A 21,268-nucleotide genomic window follows, 5' to 3' on the forward strand; every position below is an offset into this window, starting at 1 on the left:
ATTAGACGTGTCACAAACATATGCTAGTGGCTTCGAATCCAGGTTTCCTCAATTATGTTAAAGGTTTGTCAGCACCATACCGTGCTCGTGGCTTTCACCTAAATGGTAAAAGTCAGTACCTTCATTCTTTCCTCACAAAGCTGGGGGCGGTCGGGTAGCCTAGTGGTTAATGCGTTGACTCGTCACGCCGAAGACCCGGGTTCGATTCCCGACATGGGAACAATGTGTGCCGTGATATTGCTGGAATATTGCTAAAAGCGGCGTAAAACCATACTCACTCACTCACTCCTCACAAAGCTGACACACCGTGATGAAACTGATTTATTGTTAAAGCCGCGATAAACCAAACTGTTTCACCGCTCACCAAAGTGTACACCAAACATGACCACCCGGTGTTCTTTTGCTTTGTAACGTTGTTTTTAATGTTTTGATCACAAGACTGACACGAGACGTCCTTACGTTGGTTTACTCTGATACTGTTTCAGGTGACTCTCTCTAAACCAATGTTGATCACCGGAATACAGACCCAGGGAGACCCGGATGAGAGCGCTTGGGTCGTGCAGTTCCGGGTCGCCTACAGTCGGGATTGCGAGGCGTACACCAGTGGGGGCTCGGTAAATGTCTACAGAATGTCCTACGTTACCGTCATGCGAATTAAACATGTGTAATATATCCATAAACACAATGAAAGCCAGTAACTCTTTCTGCAAATCCAGTCCGGATTAACAAAATTTCGGATTATTGAAATTTCGGATTAATATTTCATTAACTTCATGTAGACACACCCAACAGTGACACTGTATACGAGTCATTTGTTCAGTGGATATGACGTCATCAGTTACGTCACTGATCTACATAATGAAAAATAATAAGTTTTGCGCCTGTCAATCATCGATAAAAACGTATCCGTTTTACAAAAACACTTTGCGATGTACATACACGATTCTTTAAGATAAAACTAACCCTTCCAATTATGAAGTTATCCCAAGTGGATTATTATCGATATTGGAATATTCCATTTTCTAAAGTAAATAATATAGGTAAATGCTGCTGAGAAACAATTATTTTTTATTCGAAACAATGTTTATTTAGCATTTATTCAAAACACAATGTATATTAACCAATGATTTAACTTCCGTTATTCCTTTATTTACGCCACCCTTAATTACTGTTAATATTTTCGAATAGGAAGGGGTGTGGGATAGCCTAGTGGTTAACGCGTTTACAATACACACAAAAGAGTCGGGTTCGATTTCCTAACAGCTTGATGTAACCTGCGATAATTTGTGTCTTGATTAATTCTAAAGCAGGGGCACGGGTGGCCCAGTCGTCTAAGGCGCCACGATTCGCTGTGCAGAGTTGCGTCCCTTGGGCACGCCAGGAACCTATGATTGTGGGTTCGAATCCCGGTTCGCCCCGATTATGTTTCTAGGTTTGTCAGCACCATACCCGTGCTCGTGGGTTTCACCGAAGTGGTAAACGTCTGAGACCTGCATCACTTCGGGCTTTCCTCCCACATTAAGCTGAAACGCCGTGATATAACTGGAGTAATGTTAAAAGCGGCGTTAAACCCGACTCACTCACTCACTCACTAATTCTAAAGCGGTGTTAAACCGCGTTTTAACTTATTCCAAATCAGATTTTGTATCTTTGGTTGGGAAGGTTTGGTGTTGGCAATAAATGGCTGGTCGACTTTAGGAATCACGATCACAAGAAATATCTCCCTTTCATTTCAATCCCGGGCGACGCCAAAGAGGGAAACATGACGTCAAACACTATTATTCAAAATCCAATTTTAGATCTTGACATTCGTTTCCGAGACAGGGTGTCTAATTAAATGAAGCTAGTTAAAATAAGATGAATAAATAATCGACTTCAGTCATTTAGTCAAACTATGGTGGTCAAATTCCATTTCAAAAGATTTCGGACTGATGAATTTGACTTGAAAACTTAGTAATAAATTTCAACTTTGATCGCTTAGATTCTGGTTAATGATTTTTTAAAAGCACATTAGTTTCCAAAACAGTTAGTTCTACTCTTATTTATTGCAAAACACGAGTCTAGTTAAAAGACAATCAAACTGTCTAATCACGATTGATGAGTTTGTCTGCGACCAGTAGTTGCCGTCTCCCCGGCCAATCGATATAGCCATGTCAGTTGACTCTTACCATTAACATTTGTTTTATAGAACAAAACAAGACTTCATTATATGTACAGTGAAACGCCACTAGGCAAAAAAAGGTTTCCCTTTTCAGCCCATCCAAAAACAGAGTAGTTGGGCTGGATTTTTTTTTCAACATATTTTTTTAATTTCTTTAAGTGATTGTGATTCTATGGCGAAACGCAACAAATTATTGCCGCGGCATAACATACGGACAATATCGGGATTGTGATAAAAGCATTCGTGCTAATTGAGAAAACGAAAAAACTGTTTGGTGTCAAGAGCTCCCGCTGCAGATTAGAATCGGTCGTAAAATTGGCAATACGTGTCCTTTATTAGTTGAGAAATGTGAATGGTTCTGTTTAGAATGTCTACATATATTTTAAAAGAAATTGACTCGGAAAAAAATATTTGTTAATCCGGTGATAATCCGGCCTAAAGCGTCCGGATTAACGAGGTTTCATTGTATAGTTATGATGATATGCCAGTAATTCTTTCCAACATGTGTATATGTAAAACCAACCTCTTCTACCGTCTCAGCCCCGGGACAAACCCGTGTTAGTCAGCGATTATCCTTGGGCATCTCAACTAACCAGTCCAAGGAAATGTCAATGAGGCCCTATTGTTAGCCCCGTCTCCCTAGAGAAAACACCCACAGTCAGCTTCCCAGCGGCTCCCAATATTAATATCAAGATTGCAACTTTTATAACCTCTAACATTTCACATGACTTCTATAAACGGCAGCTTCCCGATATGATTATATTGAGCTTTATACGAATAACTCACATTTGATTCAGCTCACTGTCATAAGCTGCATCGTGTTCTACACAGGTGAATCGTCTTCAATGCTGGTGTTTGCCGTACGCCCCTCTACCCCCGGCTCTCTAATGAGCCACGGGCAGCGTATACACTGGGCAGCATACACGTAGTTTTTTTCATTAAATTTCCCAGACAGAGCAACGGCATTAATCTGTTGAGAAAGTGTCTCTCGCTCACCTTGTCTGAAACAAATGAGGTCTTTTGATTGGTTCTGTCGGACGACGTGATTCTTTCAACCACCGTTTCTAGGTTGTTTCTAAGAACAAAAATAAGCTGAGCTGTGTGTTCAAGAAGCGTCAGAACGCGGACACCATACACATTCAATATATTCCTGCTGCCAATTAATGGTAAGCTTTAGTAACCAAGTATGGATGTATGGATGGATGGATGGATGGATGTATGGATGGATGGATGGATGGATGGATGCAGACATATGTCTATCTTAATGTATCAGTCTAATTCCAATCAAACAATACGCAAAGAAAACAGTTCTCATGGGCATGTTCGTCTTGATCTCGAAAACAACCACCTCACCACATACTGTTAACTCTCCAACTAAAGTTTTATCCGAAAGGCAATGTATATGTTGTATCTACGCGCCAAATTATGACTGGAGTCAACAATTATAATAAAAAAGACACAATACCTCTACGCCTCGGGACGCCTAGATGTATATATGTGCTAGGTAGTTTCTGTCCCAAATACCCTGACCTTTGTCTCTCACCTTGCAGAATGTATTTACCTTTCACCATCTGTGTCTTCGCAGTCGTACTGGGCCAACATCAACAACAACACAACGCTGACACATTTCTTCCACAACCTGACGCTAGCCAAGTGTATGCGGATATTCCCCACCCAGCACGAAGGCTCCTTCTCGGCACTCCGACTTGAACTACTTGGCTGTGGTAGGTCTTGTCACGATGTTGCATCGCAGCATGTTTGCTCTCAAATTCAAAGAACGTTTATTCTCTGAGCACTATTTAATGCTGAAGACAGGCAGATATGAGTGAACACCTTCCTAAAACTATCTAGAAACATCTCTATGGACATCTCTGACGATTTCTTCAGATATTTGTTTGTTTACATTTGGATTAGTAACTGTTGTTTGTTTGTTGTTTAACGCGGCACTTGGCAATAATCCAGCTATATGACGGGTGTCTGTAAATAATCGAATCTGAACCAGACATTTCAGTAATTGACATCATGAGTTTTGAGCCACGCAATTGGGATACGATGACGTGCATCAACCAAGTCAGTGAGTCTGACCAACCGATCCCGTTAGTCGCTTCGTACGGCAAGCATGGGTTGCTGAAGACCTATCCTATCCCGGATCTTCACGGGTCGGCTTAGTAACTAAAACTTGAGATGTTGTAAATAGGTAAATCTTTAAAGCTGTCTATGGGTGTCATGTTTGTGCCATTCTACTCAAAACAAACCTCACTTTGATCACGTTTGTTTTTTTTAACAGTAGGGTAGCCTAACTCTTGAAAATTATGGTTGTGACAATAGCCCATAGTATACGGTACTACACGACGCGACACGACACGACACGACACGACACTATGATAAATACATGCATGACAACGTTTCTTTTCTTTCTCTTCACAGATATAGAAGAATGTACAAATAAGTTAAACGTTTATTCAAGCGAAGTTATACCGCCCGAGATTGGCGATCAGCCTGGTGTACTCATCAAGTTAACGTCAGAAACTATTTTGACGTCACTGGCTGTGACGTATGAAGCACGTGCTCACGATGAAGTGCAGCTGGATCTGGAATACAGCCGGTCATGTGTCAACTATACCGCTGTCCACAACGGCCAGGTCACCCAGGTAGGAACTTGCCCACTCCTCTGACCCTCACCCCCAAAACGTTCCTATCAGTGTTTGGCTGAATATTGCTTGACCGGGGTCCTGTCTACCTAAACGAGTAGACATCCGGTTGCCGGTTTCTTGTAGGCGGCGATTGGACACACTTGTCATAGCCTTCACTGGTTCTTGGTATCGAATAACAACAAAATTAATAGAGGACTACGTAAAGTTTGTGAAGTAAAGTTGCTCTTACAACAACAAAAAACACCAACAGAGCAGTTTGCGATCATTTTGATGATAAACTAAAATTTTGAGGTTTAGACATATCTTCGTGTTATTTACATAAGTAATTGCGGTCGCTACGCATGCGCACCTATAACCGGATATGATATAGATTTGTACTATTATATGGCGGCCGTCTTTTGGCTAAAACCTTGGTGCAAAACCTGAAAGTGTGGCCAGTCATTATATGGGCTCTTGATCAGCTTAGAACATGGCACGGTTGGCTATTAATACAAGGCATTTGTTTTCGATTTGATGCACGTATTCGCCATTCTACATTCTAACATTTCACAAAGAAAGTGACATGGTAATTACAGCTCACTGGAAATGGTTTAGTTGAATAGACTCGGAAAACTTTGAAATAAAAACTATGAAAATTGTCGGTCATTTGTCAACTTAGTTTTTTTCTTTCTGACCCATTTTTTTTACTTCTAGTAGGATCAAGTACATAAGTATGGATAGAAAGAAGGAAAAATGTTGTTTTTCGAACTCTAAAACCTATAAGGTAACCCAAGATCCAAGATGTTTCACGATATATTCGTACCATCATTACCTACATCGCCGCCAGGAAATCGCCTAGGATCAAAGACGTGCTTGTGTTCAAATATCGGAAAAGTATAATCTCCATTCATATAAAGGTGTCCTCGTTTCCTTATTTATTGAATTATATAAATCTTGTGGATCCAAAACGTTCCACATAATTAATCGTCCTTTGTGATATAATTTTATAAATAAGGATGTATTTTCCTCCGAATCCGTAAACACAATGTAAAACACTCCGTAAACACAATGTAAAACACTCAAATATATAACGACATGGGACATTAGAAAACTACATTTTACCCTTCAACACTTTTCACCCTTATTCCCTTAAGTGTTTTTTTAGGAAAAATATACACACACACCCCACCCCCAACCCCACCCCGACCTTCTTCCCTAAGGCTTTGAAATGATATCCAAACAATACTCCAGAGGATCAACAATTTGGTTTTAGTAAGGAATCAAGTGAAATAAACAGGAACGTTATCACACGGTTTAAACCGGATTGTATTGACGCCAAGCTTACATTGTTTCCTTATTCAGCGCATCTGTTAGCGTAGAACACAATTACCATAGCATATCATTATGTTCTATCTACGAGGTATCAGTGATGGGGCTCACCACTCGCAGGCTGTCGTAATAATGGTATGACTGTAAAGTGCAGCTTGTTAATCACAGTGTGTCGCAGGCGTCTTCCGATTACCTCTCTGTCAGCAGGTGCGCAAGGACGCAAACGTCATGTTGCCTGCGGCTTTTCTGTAAACGCTTCCACGACCGGAAGTACAGCCAGCTGATGTTGTCATTTTCTTTACTCCATACTCTCTTTTCAATTAAGTGTTAGCGGCATGAATGCGTCCATGTTTGTCAAATGGCACGTGCTGTCTTCTTCTTAACTATGCGTTTGTTTACTTTGTTTCTAAACGTTGTTTTTTTAGTGTACTGACTCTCTCCCAGTGGAGGATAATGTCGAACGTATTTGACATTTTATTGTGTTCTATCAATTTGATGATAACACTAACAAAACTATCTTAACTCTTAAGTATTAATAGGGAAGTTGGAAATTGAGAAGAGTTTTTAGAAAAGTTGGGATTGTTTTTGGTTTCATTTAAAATCGCTGTTCATATTGCTGATTTAGTAGCTTGGTGTCTTTAACGTGATCTGTGGACTTGTTTAAAGATTATATTTCTTGCATATGCTTTTGTTATACTAATACTTATAAATAAACATTAATTGTTGAGCTTTTCATAATATCTAATCGCAAAATCGCAACAGATTCATCAGTAACTATTAGCATACATGTAGACACCATCCTCGTTTATCCAGTGTATTGTAGATCCATTCTATTATCATAAATACCATGGATCCATTCGCCACCAGATCTTGGATCGGAAGTGACGTCACAATCTCTCTTATCACTAACTCAGTGTATAATTTCTCTCGCTCATGGGTGTAAATTAATCAGGCGGCTAATTTTAGAATTATGTAATTTGGACCAGGTTCAAAACTACGCTATTGTAGCGAATAAATCTATTTATCATTATAAAATGGAAATTTAATACCCTGAATAATCGAGGATGGCTTAGAAATTTACCATTTTCTAGCTCCGGCGATTTCTCCCACCAAAGACTCTGAGGGTGTTGGTCGTGCCTGTCTCCCCCAAAAGTTTGCAGGGGCCCGGCACATGTGGGGGGCACCATCCTCGTGGGTCGGGTGCAGGTGAGCGGGCAACTACCCCCAGTCCGCCGCTCCCTTTGCACGGGCTTAACGTGAGTGAGTGGGGCACGCATGCGCACGGAAGCATTTCACCATTACATGCAAGCACGTGCCTTACTGCCTCACAAATCTGAAAATGATCCAATCCCACACCACCCTCATAAACCGTCTTCAAGTGTCTCCGTCACTGCAAGGGGCTAGGGTCGTGGCCCAGCAAGATTGGTTCCAGTCCTTCCAACATCCCTAAATCTGTTTGCTCTTGCAGTTAACGGTCAATGCAAATGAGATACACAGATATAATGCCTCATTTCCCATACACTGATATAGGGGGTAGGGGGAGGGGTCGTACCCGCCTCTTGGTTGCGTGGTTAAAGCGTTCTCTCGTCATGCCGAGGACCCAGGTTCCATTCGCTACATGGGTGCAATGTATGACGCCTACTTTGGTGTCCCCCGTGATATTGCTGGAATATTGCTAAAATCGTAAAACCATACTCACTCATTGAGAGGGCACGGTCGTCTAAGGCGCCGCAGTTCGATATGCAGAGTTGCGTCCTTGAAACCTATGATTGTGGGTTCGAATCCCGGTTCGCCCCGATTATGTTTCTGTGTTTGTCGGCACCATACCCGTGCTCGTGGGTTTCACCAAAGCGGTAAACGTCTGCATCACTTGAGGCTTTACTCCAACATTAAGCTGACACGCCGTGATATAACGGGAATACTGTTCAAAGCGGCTTTACACCCAACTCACTCACTCACTCACAAAACTTATCGACTGATACGTTGATCAAAATTATCTAATTTGAGCTGGCAAACAAACACGTGTTGTTTCAGGGACTTGAACCAAAATTGCTGGAACAGTCAGTTGGGCCGAACCGTGTGCACCCTTTAGTGACTGACAACATTGTGAGTCATGCATGGCCCGAGGCCAACTGTCACAGATGCTCAAGAATCCGTGTACATAACTGCACTAACATCATGTTTTGACAGACATACACAAGAGTATCAACATGTGCGTCACCTCCATGTGTTTAGGGATGCTGTTGCATGTTGGTTTGTTGTTTTACGCCGCACTCTGCAATATTCCAGCTATATGACGGCGGTCTCTAAATAATCGAGTCTGGGCTAGACAATCCAGTGATTGATATCATGAGCATCGAACCACGCAATTACGGCAAGCATGGGTTGCTGAAGACCTATTCTACCCCAGATCTACAGGGGTCCTGTTGCATGTAACATTGTTTTACATATGCATGTTATATGTCATCTCTTGCTGACTCTGTGATTGCATGATTGAATGGTGCCTATTAATGTTGGTTCTATGCTTATTGCTGCTGGAGTGAGTGAGTTGGTTAGCGTTACGACGCATTTAACAGTATTCCAGTTATATCACGGTTGGTCGGTTTAATGTGGGAGGAAAGTCCGAAGTGATTCGTGTCTCTAACGTTTACAACTTTGGTGAAGCCCACGAGCACGGGTATGGTGCTGACAAACGTAGACAGATAATTGGGGCGAAACGGGATTCGAACCGAGCCCTCTATGGCTGAGAGAGAGAGAGAGACCCGCAACCAATTTTGCAGACACCTACGGTGCCAACGTTTCATTTTGAAAGTACATTCCATATCGTGTCCAACAACCCAGTGTCTCTGTAGTAGCGTTACAATCTGACATACAGACGGATGACTCGCCTCAGGAGTTTCGACATATGAGATGTTCGACACAATCTGCATGACGATGTTCCTGCGACTTCGACATGAGCAGTGTCTGGTAGAATGTCAACAATAGACCAAGGGCTTCCATTAATGGCGTCCTTCTCTTTCAGCTGTACAGGAGCCCCGAGGATTCCCCGAGACAGGTGTCTGTGATAGCGTTCTACACCCCTGTCCGGGCCCAGTGTGTCAGGGTCACCCCTGTAGGCCGCACCGTCCTGGAATCCGTCAAACCATACGGATGTGGTGAGGATTATACTCAATAGTTTAACCTTCCATCTTCGATTTTGAGGACATTTACTTTTTTGTCAAAATAACATTTTATTTCAATCGAGTGATCTGACAAAGTTTATATTTTCATGAACTGCGCAGCCACATGTTCAAATGTCACCTTTGTCAGTTCACGAGTAACGAAAAACATGTTATTTGACCAGAAAAATCAAATTTTCTATTTGTTATGTATTTTCTTATTTTCTATGAAAAACCATAGTGTCATTGACACAGGAACTGATAGTACTTCCGGCATAATGTTGCATTTCACTCAATCTCATTAAAACCAGATCTTAGTTTTCGCTACCACTAAACAAAGATCTGAGGACATCCTATCATGGGTCATGTCACAACGACCTTTCGCAAACTTTGACCGACCAATGAAATGACTGACAAGAAATCGACATTAGCCAATCATAAGGCAGCTTCCTCGAGCTTTACGATACTAGTTTCAAACTGGCAACTACGCTTCGAAACATATTTTGACATATTCTCGATTAAACATTTTAAAACTGATAAAAAGAACATCCTGGAATGCCTTATATATGGCCCAGAAAGTATGGATATAATCATGAAACCAATAACTGTCGTTCGGAATAATCTCTGTTAAATATTTCGAGGTTGCATGATTGGAAACACATTCCGACTGTCACTGTCATGATTTGGTAAGTGACGCTCTGATTGGTTGGATGAACGGTCGTTCTGACGTGACCTGTAATGGGATGTCCTCAGATCTATGTTTAGCGATAGCGGGAACTAAGATCTGATTTTAATGAGATTATATTTCACTCAATGGAGATATCAATTTCATCTATTTTCATATAAATACAGTACCTCGCGATTAAATGCAATACAGAGGCCTTATTCTAAATAACAATTCTGTCGGTATCCCTACGTTTACATCGTCGCTAAATCAAGCTGATGGATCCGGAGTATATATGTCTGTAGTACTTGTTCGTGTATAGCGTAGAATAATATGACAAATATCGAGTCTCGACCTCGGGCTCACGATACGATAGATATGTCAATAGTGACGCCGCGACACGGTACATTTATCAACAGTAAGGCCGCGATACTACACATATCAATAGCAAAATCGCGATGTGAATATTTCCATACATTTCTCGATACTACGGTCGCGATACGATATATCTCGTTAGTACAAGGTCGCGATATGATATATATCCCATTAGTTCAAGGTCGCGATACGATACATATCACAATAGTAAAGGTCGCGATACGATACATATCGGAATAATAAAAGCTCGCGATACGACACATATCTCAATAGTAAACGGTCGCGATACGATACATATCTTAATAGTAAAAGGTCGCGATACGATACATATCTCAATAGTAAACGGTCGCGATACGATACATATCTTAATAGTAAAAGGTCGCGATACGATACATATCTCAAAAGTAAGGTCGCGATACAATACACCATAGGATACGTGAAAACTTGGCACTTGACTTATTCTACCCTCATAGAGAATGATTTGAATTAATACATGGAATATGCAATGTGATACTCGTATCGTGACACACCGAATGTCCGATGAATCGTCACACCCTAAACAGTTTATGTTCCTCGCAAAGTAAACGCTCAGAGCATTGTAACCTTCGGGCTGTAAATGCTTGGAAAACCTGTACCCAGCAAAGTCAATGTTTAATATAAAATGTTTTTGTTGATTTCATTTTCCAGATGCCACAATAACAGAAGGTAAGTCTGTATTCTTAGATCGCCTCTTCCTCATCCTCACATTCTACAGACAAAAGTTAAAACCCGAAGTCCCGGAACCCCTATGATACCCCGCTATTTGATGAAATACGGTACGGTACGCTAGCCTGTGTGGAGCGTACGATGTTGTAAATAGGTGTATTGCCATAAGCCCTGGATATTTATCTCAATAACACATGGCTTTGTTCCTCGCCATCATTGCCTGAAATGGCGCACAAGGATGAGAATAACCATTTAACAGTTTCCAAACACCAAATACCTGTACACATATTTTGTAGCTGAGTTCATAACCGTGCGGTGTATAAGATTCAATTCCTGTTTCCATACTATAGAACCACCTCCAGATATGTTTAGTTTAGACATATGGTACACAGTACGTCGAGGGCATCGCGTCTTTGGTTATGTTTAGATATAAATATTTCAGTGTAGAATAATGGTTTTCGGATGTCTTCAGAGCGAGAGAGAGACTGACCATGTTCTTCTGAAGAACGTCTTCAGTCAAAACCCTTTTTTTATAGGCCAGACCGACATCATGCTGGTTTGTACGGTTGGTGCTGTGAACTATGTAAGGTCTGTGAATTGACATAATGACCTTTTGGATTTAATTGTTACAAGGATGCTCAATCAAAACTGGAAAAATAGCAACCGTTTCCCGTAGCCTTGACGAGTGCCCCAGACTGACAGCATGACATACGGTGGCTTAACGTGGGGAATGTTGATGAAAGGCTGAAGGCCTATCATATTACTAATATAGGAACATTAAAGGAATCCTATAAGACCGGGAGCATTCTGTGCCGTGCATATTACTACATGCTGTTATTCATGTTTTGAGTGACAGTGATCAGAAACAGGAATGTTTAAACTGACAGTTTATTAAGAGTCTGAATGCTCCATTTTCGCAACATTTGAAAAGTAGTTTTTGTAAGAACAGTTGAAATGGTCCACCTTTTCCTTTCTATTACAACACATTCAAAAACGTTTCCTTTTACACTTTATTGTCTTTATTGGTTGATCTATAATGAAGCGCAAATATTTTAGGCTAGCGGTTTAAAATACGGACAATAGCGGGATGGTGATTGTGCAACTCGAGAGAAAAGGAGAAAAGTCTTTGGGTCGGGGCTCCAAGTTAGATATTTTTTTTATTTAAACATTGATAGGCAATATAAAAGACAATGTGTTTTTCATTTTGAAATGATGTTTGTGTGAGATATTGTTAAAAACCGCCGTCTAACCACATTCGTTCAACATCGGCCAACATTATTTATCCAGTGTTAAAGTATATTTTCTGAAACTACGTTCAGTTGAAACATTTAACTTATAACTATTTAATAACTTTTTGCATTTTATTAACAAACAAACCACACAACAGCATTTCTTAATTTAATTAGTTCTTTTCCGGGCAAAAACCATTCTGTTATAATGTTCCTCGAAGTGTACAGGTAAAATAGACTGGCACGGGTAATACCGACGCAACAAGCTGTTGATGTCTTACCGCTAGGTTTGTGCGAACACTTGCAGAGTTAAATAACACAGATCGCTGGAGAGCTCACCAAATGAACCGACGATTTTGTTTTGAATGTGATGAAGTTTCAGCATGGCTCTCGCTTAATTACGTTCCCTATGACCGACCACAGAGAGCGGTGATTGTTGTGTCTGGGCGTCACCAGACGGAAGACGAGACAATTAGCCAGATGGTGAATCACTAGCTTCCACGCACACCCCACGAAACGTCATGTTTCCTCACAACATACGCAACGAACACACCGTGTTTACTTTACCGTGTTTACCTTACTGTGTTTACACAAGAATTATGAGTCATACTCTGTTTGTCTGCGTTTGATGGAACATATATGAGTTGTTAAATATTATTATATTAAATTAGGTGGAGGGATTTTGAATATTGGTTATTCATGAAAGCGACTGCGTTACACATATGAAAACAAACATAACGAAAGTTTGTATTTCTATGCGACATGCATAGAAAAGATGGATTTGCGGTGTGGTGTACACTTCAGACAGATGGCTCACTAGATGTGTACACTAACACTCATGTCTCGATGCTTCAACTTCTTAATGAGTGCACGACTAGCCCAGTAGGGGGCGGTCGGGTAGCCTAGTGGTTAAAGCGTTCGCTCGTCACGCCGAAGACCCGGGTTCGATTCCCGACATGGGTACAATGTGTGAAGCCCATTTCTGGTGTCCCCCGCCGTGATATTGCTGGAATATTGCTAAAAGCGGCGTAAAACCATACTCACTCACACTCACTAGCCCAGTGACAAAGGCGCCGCCATGCGCTGTACAGAGTTGTGTCCCTTATGCAAGTCAGTATCAACTGGTCGGAGGTTCGAGTCCCAACAATAACCTTCTTGCTGAACGTATACCATTTTTCCGTAAATTGCAGGAACATTCGCAGAGTGTGGACGAACAAGGAAGACGTCGGGCATCCGCCGGAAGCGCGTGGTCGGCGGTGACCCCGTGACCCCTGGCGACTGGCCTTGGTTGGTGTCCATGCACTTCCTCAAGTGGCACAACTTCACCAACTCTTCTGGACTTAGACATCTGTGTGGCGCCAGTCTCATTGGCAGGGAGTGGATCCTGTCTGCCGCTCACTGTTTTGAGTGAGTAGCAAAGGACATAAAAACATTCGTCACCGTCACATTCCGCGGATCATTTAGGAACCGACCATTTGATTTTGCTCCTGACCAAGGGCTGATCCAGCATTTTTAAAAGGGAGGGGTGCAAACTATCAAATCCTCTATTTTCTATGTATTTTATTTGCTATAGATAAGCTTCTCCTTAATGTATCAAATCCAGTAAGATATCTCCCTCACTCCAGCCCCGATGTGTTCGATGGTCTGGACGACCCCGACAACTGGCGTGTGGCTCTCGGGGAACATGACCAGAGCTCTGCCGACGGCACAGAACAGCTGATGGAGGTGGAAAGTATCACGACGCATCCCAACTTTACAAGTAAGTCCGCTCACTCACTCACTCACCAACCCACCCACCCATGCACTCACCCACTCACTCACTCACCCACCCTCTCACTCACTCACTCACTGCCCTACGCTGGAGGAGACCATCAAATGAGGCACTACAATATCTGGATCCCAAACTTAAGGACATAAGTGTATCGGTATAAAAACCTGTTAACATAAAATCATAACATTAGATGAACAGAATAAAGCTAGGATTCCATAGACACGGATACTTATACGGCAAGCTTACGCGAAATACGACATGCGGATGCGGAATGCGTTTTGTGCGAACCAATATATAACGAGAACAATGCGTTTTTATTTTCCCCCGCGAGTTCTTTTGACAAGAACATGGTTTGAAACTGGTCCGGGTTGCCGCGTTCTCTTTCAGATGATCAAGACACGTTTAGTGTTATCCCCATGGCATGTAAATTATTACAGTCGAAAAAGAAGATGAGAAAGAACCGCCGGTGGGACCAAGGCATACTACACGAATGGACACAACGCGGTGCCTGCAATTACCTTGTGAAAGAGTTACAGTTAGATGGAGAGAATGACATTCTTTGGGCTGACCGTTTTTTAAGTGAGATCTATTTCTGTAATGACGTCACTTTCAGGATTTCCAAATGCGGCTCGTGTGCAGATACGACTTTGGACGCCCCGGGGAGAGATTCGTCTGTCCACAACCGCATCTGCATGAGAATACGCAGCCGCATCCGGACGTATGGAATCGTATAATGAATTAACCTTGTTTCGGTTTTTGCCATTGTCAGCACGTCGCATAAAAATCAGTACCTTTGGAATCCTAGCTTAGGGCGCCCTTACTTACTTTTTAACTCATAAAGATCCCCTACTGTTTTGAATCATGCTCGGTAACTTGATGCATGTCATCGTATCCTAGTTGGTAGATCGATGCTCATGATGTCAATAACTGGATTGTCTGGTCCATACTCGATTATTTACAGACCGCCGTCATACAGCTGGAATATTGCTGAGTGAGGCGTTAAACAGCAAACAAACTACTTATCCTTTTTTCATAGGTGGGGGTTTACCCGCTCTTCATATAAGTCCAGTCATTTCACGGCGGGGCATCCGAAATGGGCCTCAAACAGTGTCATACAATCAGTCATGATCATTATAAGTAATTCCTGAGGTACAAATACACAGAATCGAAGTGAACAGGGTTATCCATACACAGGGAAAATTGTTTGATTATGAATCGTCAAAATAATATTGAAATATGGTTTCTAATTCGATCCGAATCAAAATTAACATTTCTTTTCACACAAACCTTGCTATGAAAACATCGATCTATGGATACACTCATATCGATGCATATAACAATGTCTGCCGATAACCCGTTAGAATTGTCTACGTTCGGTGTCAGAACAACAGCTTACCAAACATGTGTTTCAGACCGCACAATTGAGTACAACACACACTAGCTACTGAGTCAGGGTCACACACTCATCGGTCACACAAATTAGTAGTCTCTCTCCCTGTCGTACAATGCTGACTCGACTTGAGCTGAAAACGGCCCTACTTCCGTTGCAATAAGGCTGTGGCAGTAGCCTCATGTCCACCAGTAAATCTTCACGTTAATGGGGATCATAATTACAGATCGAGGTTGTCTTCAGGGTTCATGCAATTAGTAATTAATGCCTATTTTGGCAGTCATGGAAAGTGAAAAGTGACGGAAGTATTGAATTCAGCCATGGTGAGGTTCGGGTAAATAATAATAATAATCATCATCATCATCATCATCATCATCCTTTTATGTGGCGCTGTACTCCATGCATCAGCATGCTCTAAGCGCTTAGACATTATTAGCTCCGTCAACAATAATTCTCAGCTCCCTGGGGAGTATACAACCAAAACTGCCTGCCCAGAAGGTTAACAACCACATTGCAATATCATCCTACGGGGTAGTCATTCACTGCTGGGTGAACAGAGACACATTTCAAACAAAGTCACATCCCTAAGGAGACATCATATGTGTTACATGTGCTTCATTCTGGATATTATGTATTACTGTTGCTGGGTAGTTACTGGTTACAGCTTCAAAATACCTTAAACACTGTTAAATAAGTTATGCAATTGATTATTAAGTTCAACGTTCTGTGTTTCTATAAGCTGTCTCCCCTACAATGGAATACGTCGTGCTGGTTGAGGCCAAGTAGTACAAACATGCAACAGGGATTCTTTCATCAATTCCTTTTAAAAAACTTTGTATTTTGTAATCATAAGTTTGAACTGGTCAAGAATATAAGTATTACTAATAAATCTTTAACATGTGTAATATTTGTTACGTTTGTCACAATCTGGGGCCTCTTGGAATTGGTCTTTAGCTACTATGACTCATGCTGGTCTTCAGCAACCCATGTTTGTCGTAAGAGGCGACTAACGGGATCGGGTGGTCAGGCTTACAGACCGCCGTCAAGGCCGTAGTTAACTTTTTTGACGGGGAGGGGGGCAAATATTTGTACAAGTATCACTTGTCCCCAACTTGTATTTTCATGATTCAAATAAAACTGTTTTCTATATAAAAAAAAAATCAAGGCTGGCTACGGCACTGGCCGTCATATAGCTGGAATATTGCTGAGTGCGGCGTTATACAACAAACAAACAATCAAAAACTTACGGGATCGGGTGGTCAGGCTCGCTGACCTGGCTGATGCATGTCATCGTATCCCAATTGTGTGGATCGACGCTCATGATGTCAATCACAGGATTGTCTGCTCCAGGCTCTATTATTTACAGATCACCGTCATACAGCTGGAATATTTCTGAGTGCGGCGTTAAACAAAGAAACAAACAAGAACGTCACTGGTGCATCGAACCCGGTCATCAGTGTGACGAACCTGAGCTGTAACCACTAGGCTACCCTAGCCCCGTTTACATTAGTATATTAGAGCGCTAACAGATTATTGGTAAATAGAAAATATCGACAACATAACAATACCATAACCTATCCTGTTTGTGGTGTTACAGTCTCCAACGACGGCCCTATCTTGTTCGACATAGCGTTGTTGAAACTGAAGCAGCCGGCAGTGTTGTCGGACTACGTCAACATGGTGTGTCTCGACAGGGTGGGGGATTTCCCCCCGGGGTCAAGGTGCATCGTCTCAGGGTGGGGACAAGACACCACAGGTGAGGAGGGGGTGTTGCTTACCTGAGGCACATCGCAGTGTAATGGTGTATACTGTGAGGATTTAAAGGGGGGTTGGCTCCCGCTTACGACAGTGCAAGCAAAGTTAAATTATCCATAATTGCAAAGACAATTTATGGTAGAATTTCGCCAAAAAAAGGAAACCGATCCAGAGTAAAACGGTGAACCAGTGTGAAAAATATTTTACGATATTTAGGGGATGTTTTCGCATCATCTATACAGCAGAATCTCTAATAAAATGCTTACTGTATTTGAAATTTCAGACACGCCGGGAACAAAACTGCCATTCATGACCTTCCTGCCGATCATGGAGGCTGATGCATGCCGGGACAAGTATAACGCACTTCCGGAGGATCACATGGCGCGGACGATGGTGAGAGTGGACGACTCCGTGTTTTGTGCGGCAACCGAGACAGGAGGACAAGATGCTTGCTATGTGAGTGGATGCTCCTGAAAGTATTTCACTAAACATTAGGCGCACACACACATATAACGTTTATATTCAGACAATGGTATAGTGGGGGCGGTCGGATAGTCTAATTGTTAAAGCGTTCGCTCGTCACGCCGAAGACCCCTGTACGATTCCCCACATGGGTGCAATGTGTGAAGCCGATTGCTGGTGTCTCCCGCATGATATAGTATTGCTGGAATATTGCTAAAAGCGGCGTATGACAATACTCACTCACTCAATGATGATATAGCTAAATGGATATGTAATATCTGTCACATATATGTCACAGGTTTTCGATCAACATCTAACACCACCTCTTCAAAATTGTTTTTTGTTTTTTGTTAAACGCTGCGCTGAGCAATATTCCAGCTATATGACAGTGGTCTGTAAATAATCGAGTCTGGACCAGACAATCCAGTGATTGATATCATGAGCATTGATCTACGCAATTGGGATACGATGACATGCATCAACAATGTCAGCGAGCCAGACCACCCGATCTCGTTTGTCGCCTCTTATGACAAGCGTGGGTTGTTGAAGACCATTTCTAACCCAGAATTTCACGGGCCCCCTCTTAAAAAAAACACATAATTAAGCCCTCTCAAGGGGCTCTGGATAAGATGCACAGTATAAGTTGTGTTGTCCCCGGGAATTTGTCACTAGCCAATGTTGAATGAGGTGACCTCATGGAACGCGTGGCCAGGATCGATTTCTCACAATATCAATAACTGATATCAAGACTCGATTATTTACAGGTTGCCATCATAAAGCTGGATTTTTTTACAACAAAAACAAACAAACAGTATTGCTACAAAATGACCTTGGTAGATAAACTGGGGAACAAATGTTATTCTGTTCGAAATTGGGAATTTTTGTAAGTTCTCATTTCCTTAAATTCATAAATTTTGACATAGAGTTAATATCGTATAAAAATTATAACACTGAAGCCTCTTCATCTTAAATGGTACTGTTATCAGAGAAATATATATAGCCTATTTAAAGCCATAACAATGACATAATATATCTATATTAAGGTGAATGGGGAAATTGCTGAATGGGTTCGGGCCGAGTATCAGCGTTTGGGAAGGTTTAAGTAAATCCCAGTTATAGCACCTGTGCTGACGTGTTATGTTCTTCGTTTAGGGAGATTCGGGGGGACCTTTCATATGCGAAAAAGATGACCAGTGGTACCAGGTGGGGATAGTGTCCCTCGGCTACATCTGCGGTGACCTTCAGTACCCCGGCGTCTACACCAAGGTGGCCCACTACAGAGACTGGATCGATGACATCATCTCCAACTACAACTACACCAACAACTGAGGACGACGTCATCACTCAGCAGGGACCTCGTGAACGCTATAGCCATATCTCAAAAGATGCTACCACTACAGAATGGTAGACCAACGACCTCGGTTGAGACGCTGGATGAAAGGAATTACCTCATAAACTCCGATGATCTGAAGTTGAATCATGAACTCATCTTGAATCATGTCCTGGACTATATCGCAGCAACTGTAGATATATATACTATATACATGACGCGTGGGCTGACCTTGGTAAAACATCAGTAATTCGTAGCCTGGCGTTCAGCCCACCGATGCCCATTGGAATTTTCATCATCATACTTGTCACATTATGCTTTAAGTACAAGCAGCTCGCCACGGCCGCGCATTATTGCCGTTGTAGTCGTTACTCTAATGAAGAGCGGGGAGGGACTTAACGTTCCCGGACAACGCGCCATACCAGAAAGAAGCCCTGTTGGGATGGGGAGGCTGGCGTGGGGAAGGGGGAGGGGTCATGGGTGTGATGTGAGAACGGTGTGTTCAGATATATTTCAAATCTACCCTTGGCGTAGCTGGTAGATTGAGTCAAAGAAAACTGGTATTATCAAGTTATGTTTGATAATTACTTCATCCCCGTTGTGTCGAGGTATCTGACTGCCCAGTCTTAACGTAACCAAGAATATAAACTAAAGGCAACGTACATTTCTGTCCTGAGGGATGTTCAAGTGTAGGAACAGATTCAGTAGCGCTTGAAGAAAGTTGTGAGCGGTTATACTTTTTGCAGTCATTTTTCACGTATTGCTGAAGCTTTCCTTAAGTTATACTGAAGGGTGTAAGGCGCCGCAAATTGTGCACCAGAGTTATGTCCCTTAGGTGCGCCATGATCCGCTAATCGTGGGATCGAATCCTAGATTCGACCTGATGTGGTCTTGGTTTGTCAGCTTCATATAAAACAATAAACGACAGAGACCTGCATCAATTGAAGTACTGTTCACGGCGGTGTTATAACAAACTTACTTAATTATATAGCCCGATTAAGTAGGCTGACGCTATTCTATAATCCGCGACTTGCGATAAAAGTACAAATGAGGTTAGCAATTGGTGTATGGGTATTGTCGGTTGAGGGTATAGGATTAGCAGGTATTATGTACATTACATGTGTTAAAATTGTTTAAGCATGCCAGATATACTTCTCAAAAGAAGTTAAAAGAAAACCCAATGTTTTCGTATGACTATATTTAATCTGTCATGTCAGACAGAATAACTATAGTCATATGAACAATCGGGTGTTCTTCATCTTCCCGAGGCAAGAGCGTTAACTGACTATAAAAGTCCAGTTTCAACGAATAGAGATGAACGATGCTGAAAATTGGTTTCGACAATTGAGACATCCTGTTGGCAGTTTTATTCTTTTGCGGTCCATGTACAGACGGGATGGGTAATTGCTTGTACGTGTGAGAGATGCCTTTCAATTATGACGTCAATGATGACGGAACGAGTAGACACAACACAATCAAGAATGTCGGTCGTGCATAGCGTCAGTATCATATACCTTGCCAAATCCATTAGGAACACGCCCTAGTAGGCCGCCAGTATATAACTGGTTTGTTTATTTGAAAACGCAAACGCTTGAGAGTATCATTTCCCAAGGTGCTGTAGACAGAACCCAGTTTGTGCATTTGCGTAGTCAGAAGCTCGGTTGTGGAGCTTGACAAGTGAAGCTGGATATTAGTTGAATTTGCATTACGAACAAAGCTCGAATATAATTAAAACAATTTTGTTATCTAGGTTAAATTTTGTTTTGAATTTTAGGAAATGACTTGTTTGTTTTTGTCCTGTTCAATATGAATTGATATGTATACAGGAGGGAGAAAATGCACAAATCATCTTTATGTAACATTTGTTTTATGTAATATTTGTTTTATACTATTTTATATTGATGTTGAAATATATATTATACATATATGTACTTCTCTTTATGTTGTAAAAAGTTATCATTGGTGAATAAAATTGTTACATGATTTTCTAAAACAGTCGTGCTCTACAAGTGTTGTGGTATTGAAATACGTTGTATATATTCTTAAGGCGTTTCTAGTAATGGAGGAATGACCGGTGAAGGGGAGTTACAGAGGAGGAACCTGTGATGAAATGGTAGCGCACCTGAGCAAACTGGTGATATCGCACGGTAGTAACACCAGTGATTGATTGTTTGTTTGTTGTTTAACGCCACACTAAGCAATATTCCAGCTATATGACGGCGGTCTGTAAATAATCGAGTATGGACCAGACAATCCAGTTTGTTTGTTTGTTGTTTAACGCCGCGCTCAGCAATATACCAGCTATA

General features: G+C 41.7%; 1 protein-coding gene across 1 annotated transcript in view; it reads left to right on the plus strand.

Moving 5' to 3' along the window:
* Window positions 1–20,966, plus strand: part of LOC124138544 — a 33,045-nt gene extending 12,079 nt beyond the window's left edge. The window contains exons 3-12 of the mRNA XM_046505252.2: window positions 486–614; window positions 3,747–3,885; window positions 4,589–4,812; window positions 9,146–9,278; window positions 11,008–11,025; window positions 13,445–13,661; window positions 13,880–14,013; window positions 17,013–17,171; window positions 17,454–17,626; window positions 18,785–20,966. Of these exons, the coding sequence (XP_046361208.1) occupies window positions 486–614; window positions 3,747–3,885; window positions 4,589–4,812; window positions 9,146–9,278; window positions 11,008–11,025; window positions 13,445–13,661; window positions 13,880–14,013; window positions 17,013–17,171; window positions 17,454–17,626; window positions 18,785–18,961 (1,503 nt within the window). The 3' untranslated portion in view covers window positions 18,962–20,966. The remainder of the gene's footprint in view (window positions 1–485; window positions 615–3,746; window positions 3,886–4,588; window positions 4,813–9,145; window positions 9,279–11,007; window positions 11,026–13,444; window positions 13,662–13,879; window positions 14,014–17,012; window positions 17,172–17,453; window positions 17,627–18,784) is intronic.
* Window positions 20,967–21,268: the final 302 nt, after the last annotated feature.

The sequence above is a fragment of the Haliotis rufescens genome, unplaced genomic scaffold, assembly GCF_023055435.1.
Source record: "Haliotis rufescens isolate VD_foot unplaced genomic scaffold, xgHalRufe1.0.p SCAF_40, whole genome shotgun sequence".
NCBI lineage: Eukaryota > Metazoa > Mollusca > Gastropoda > Lepetellida > Haliotidae > Haliotis > Haliotis rufescens.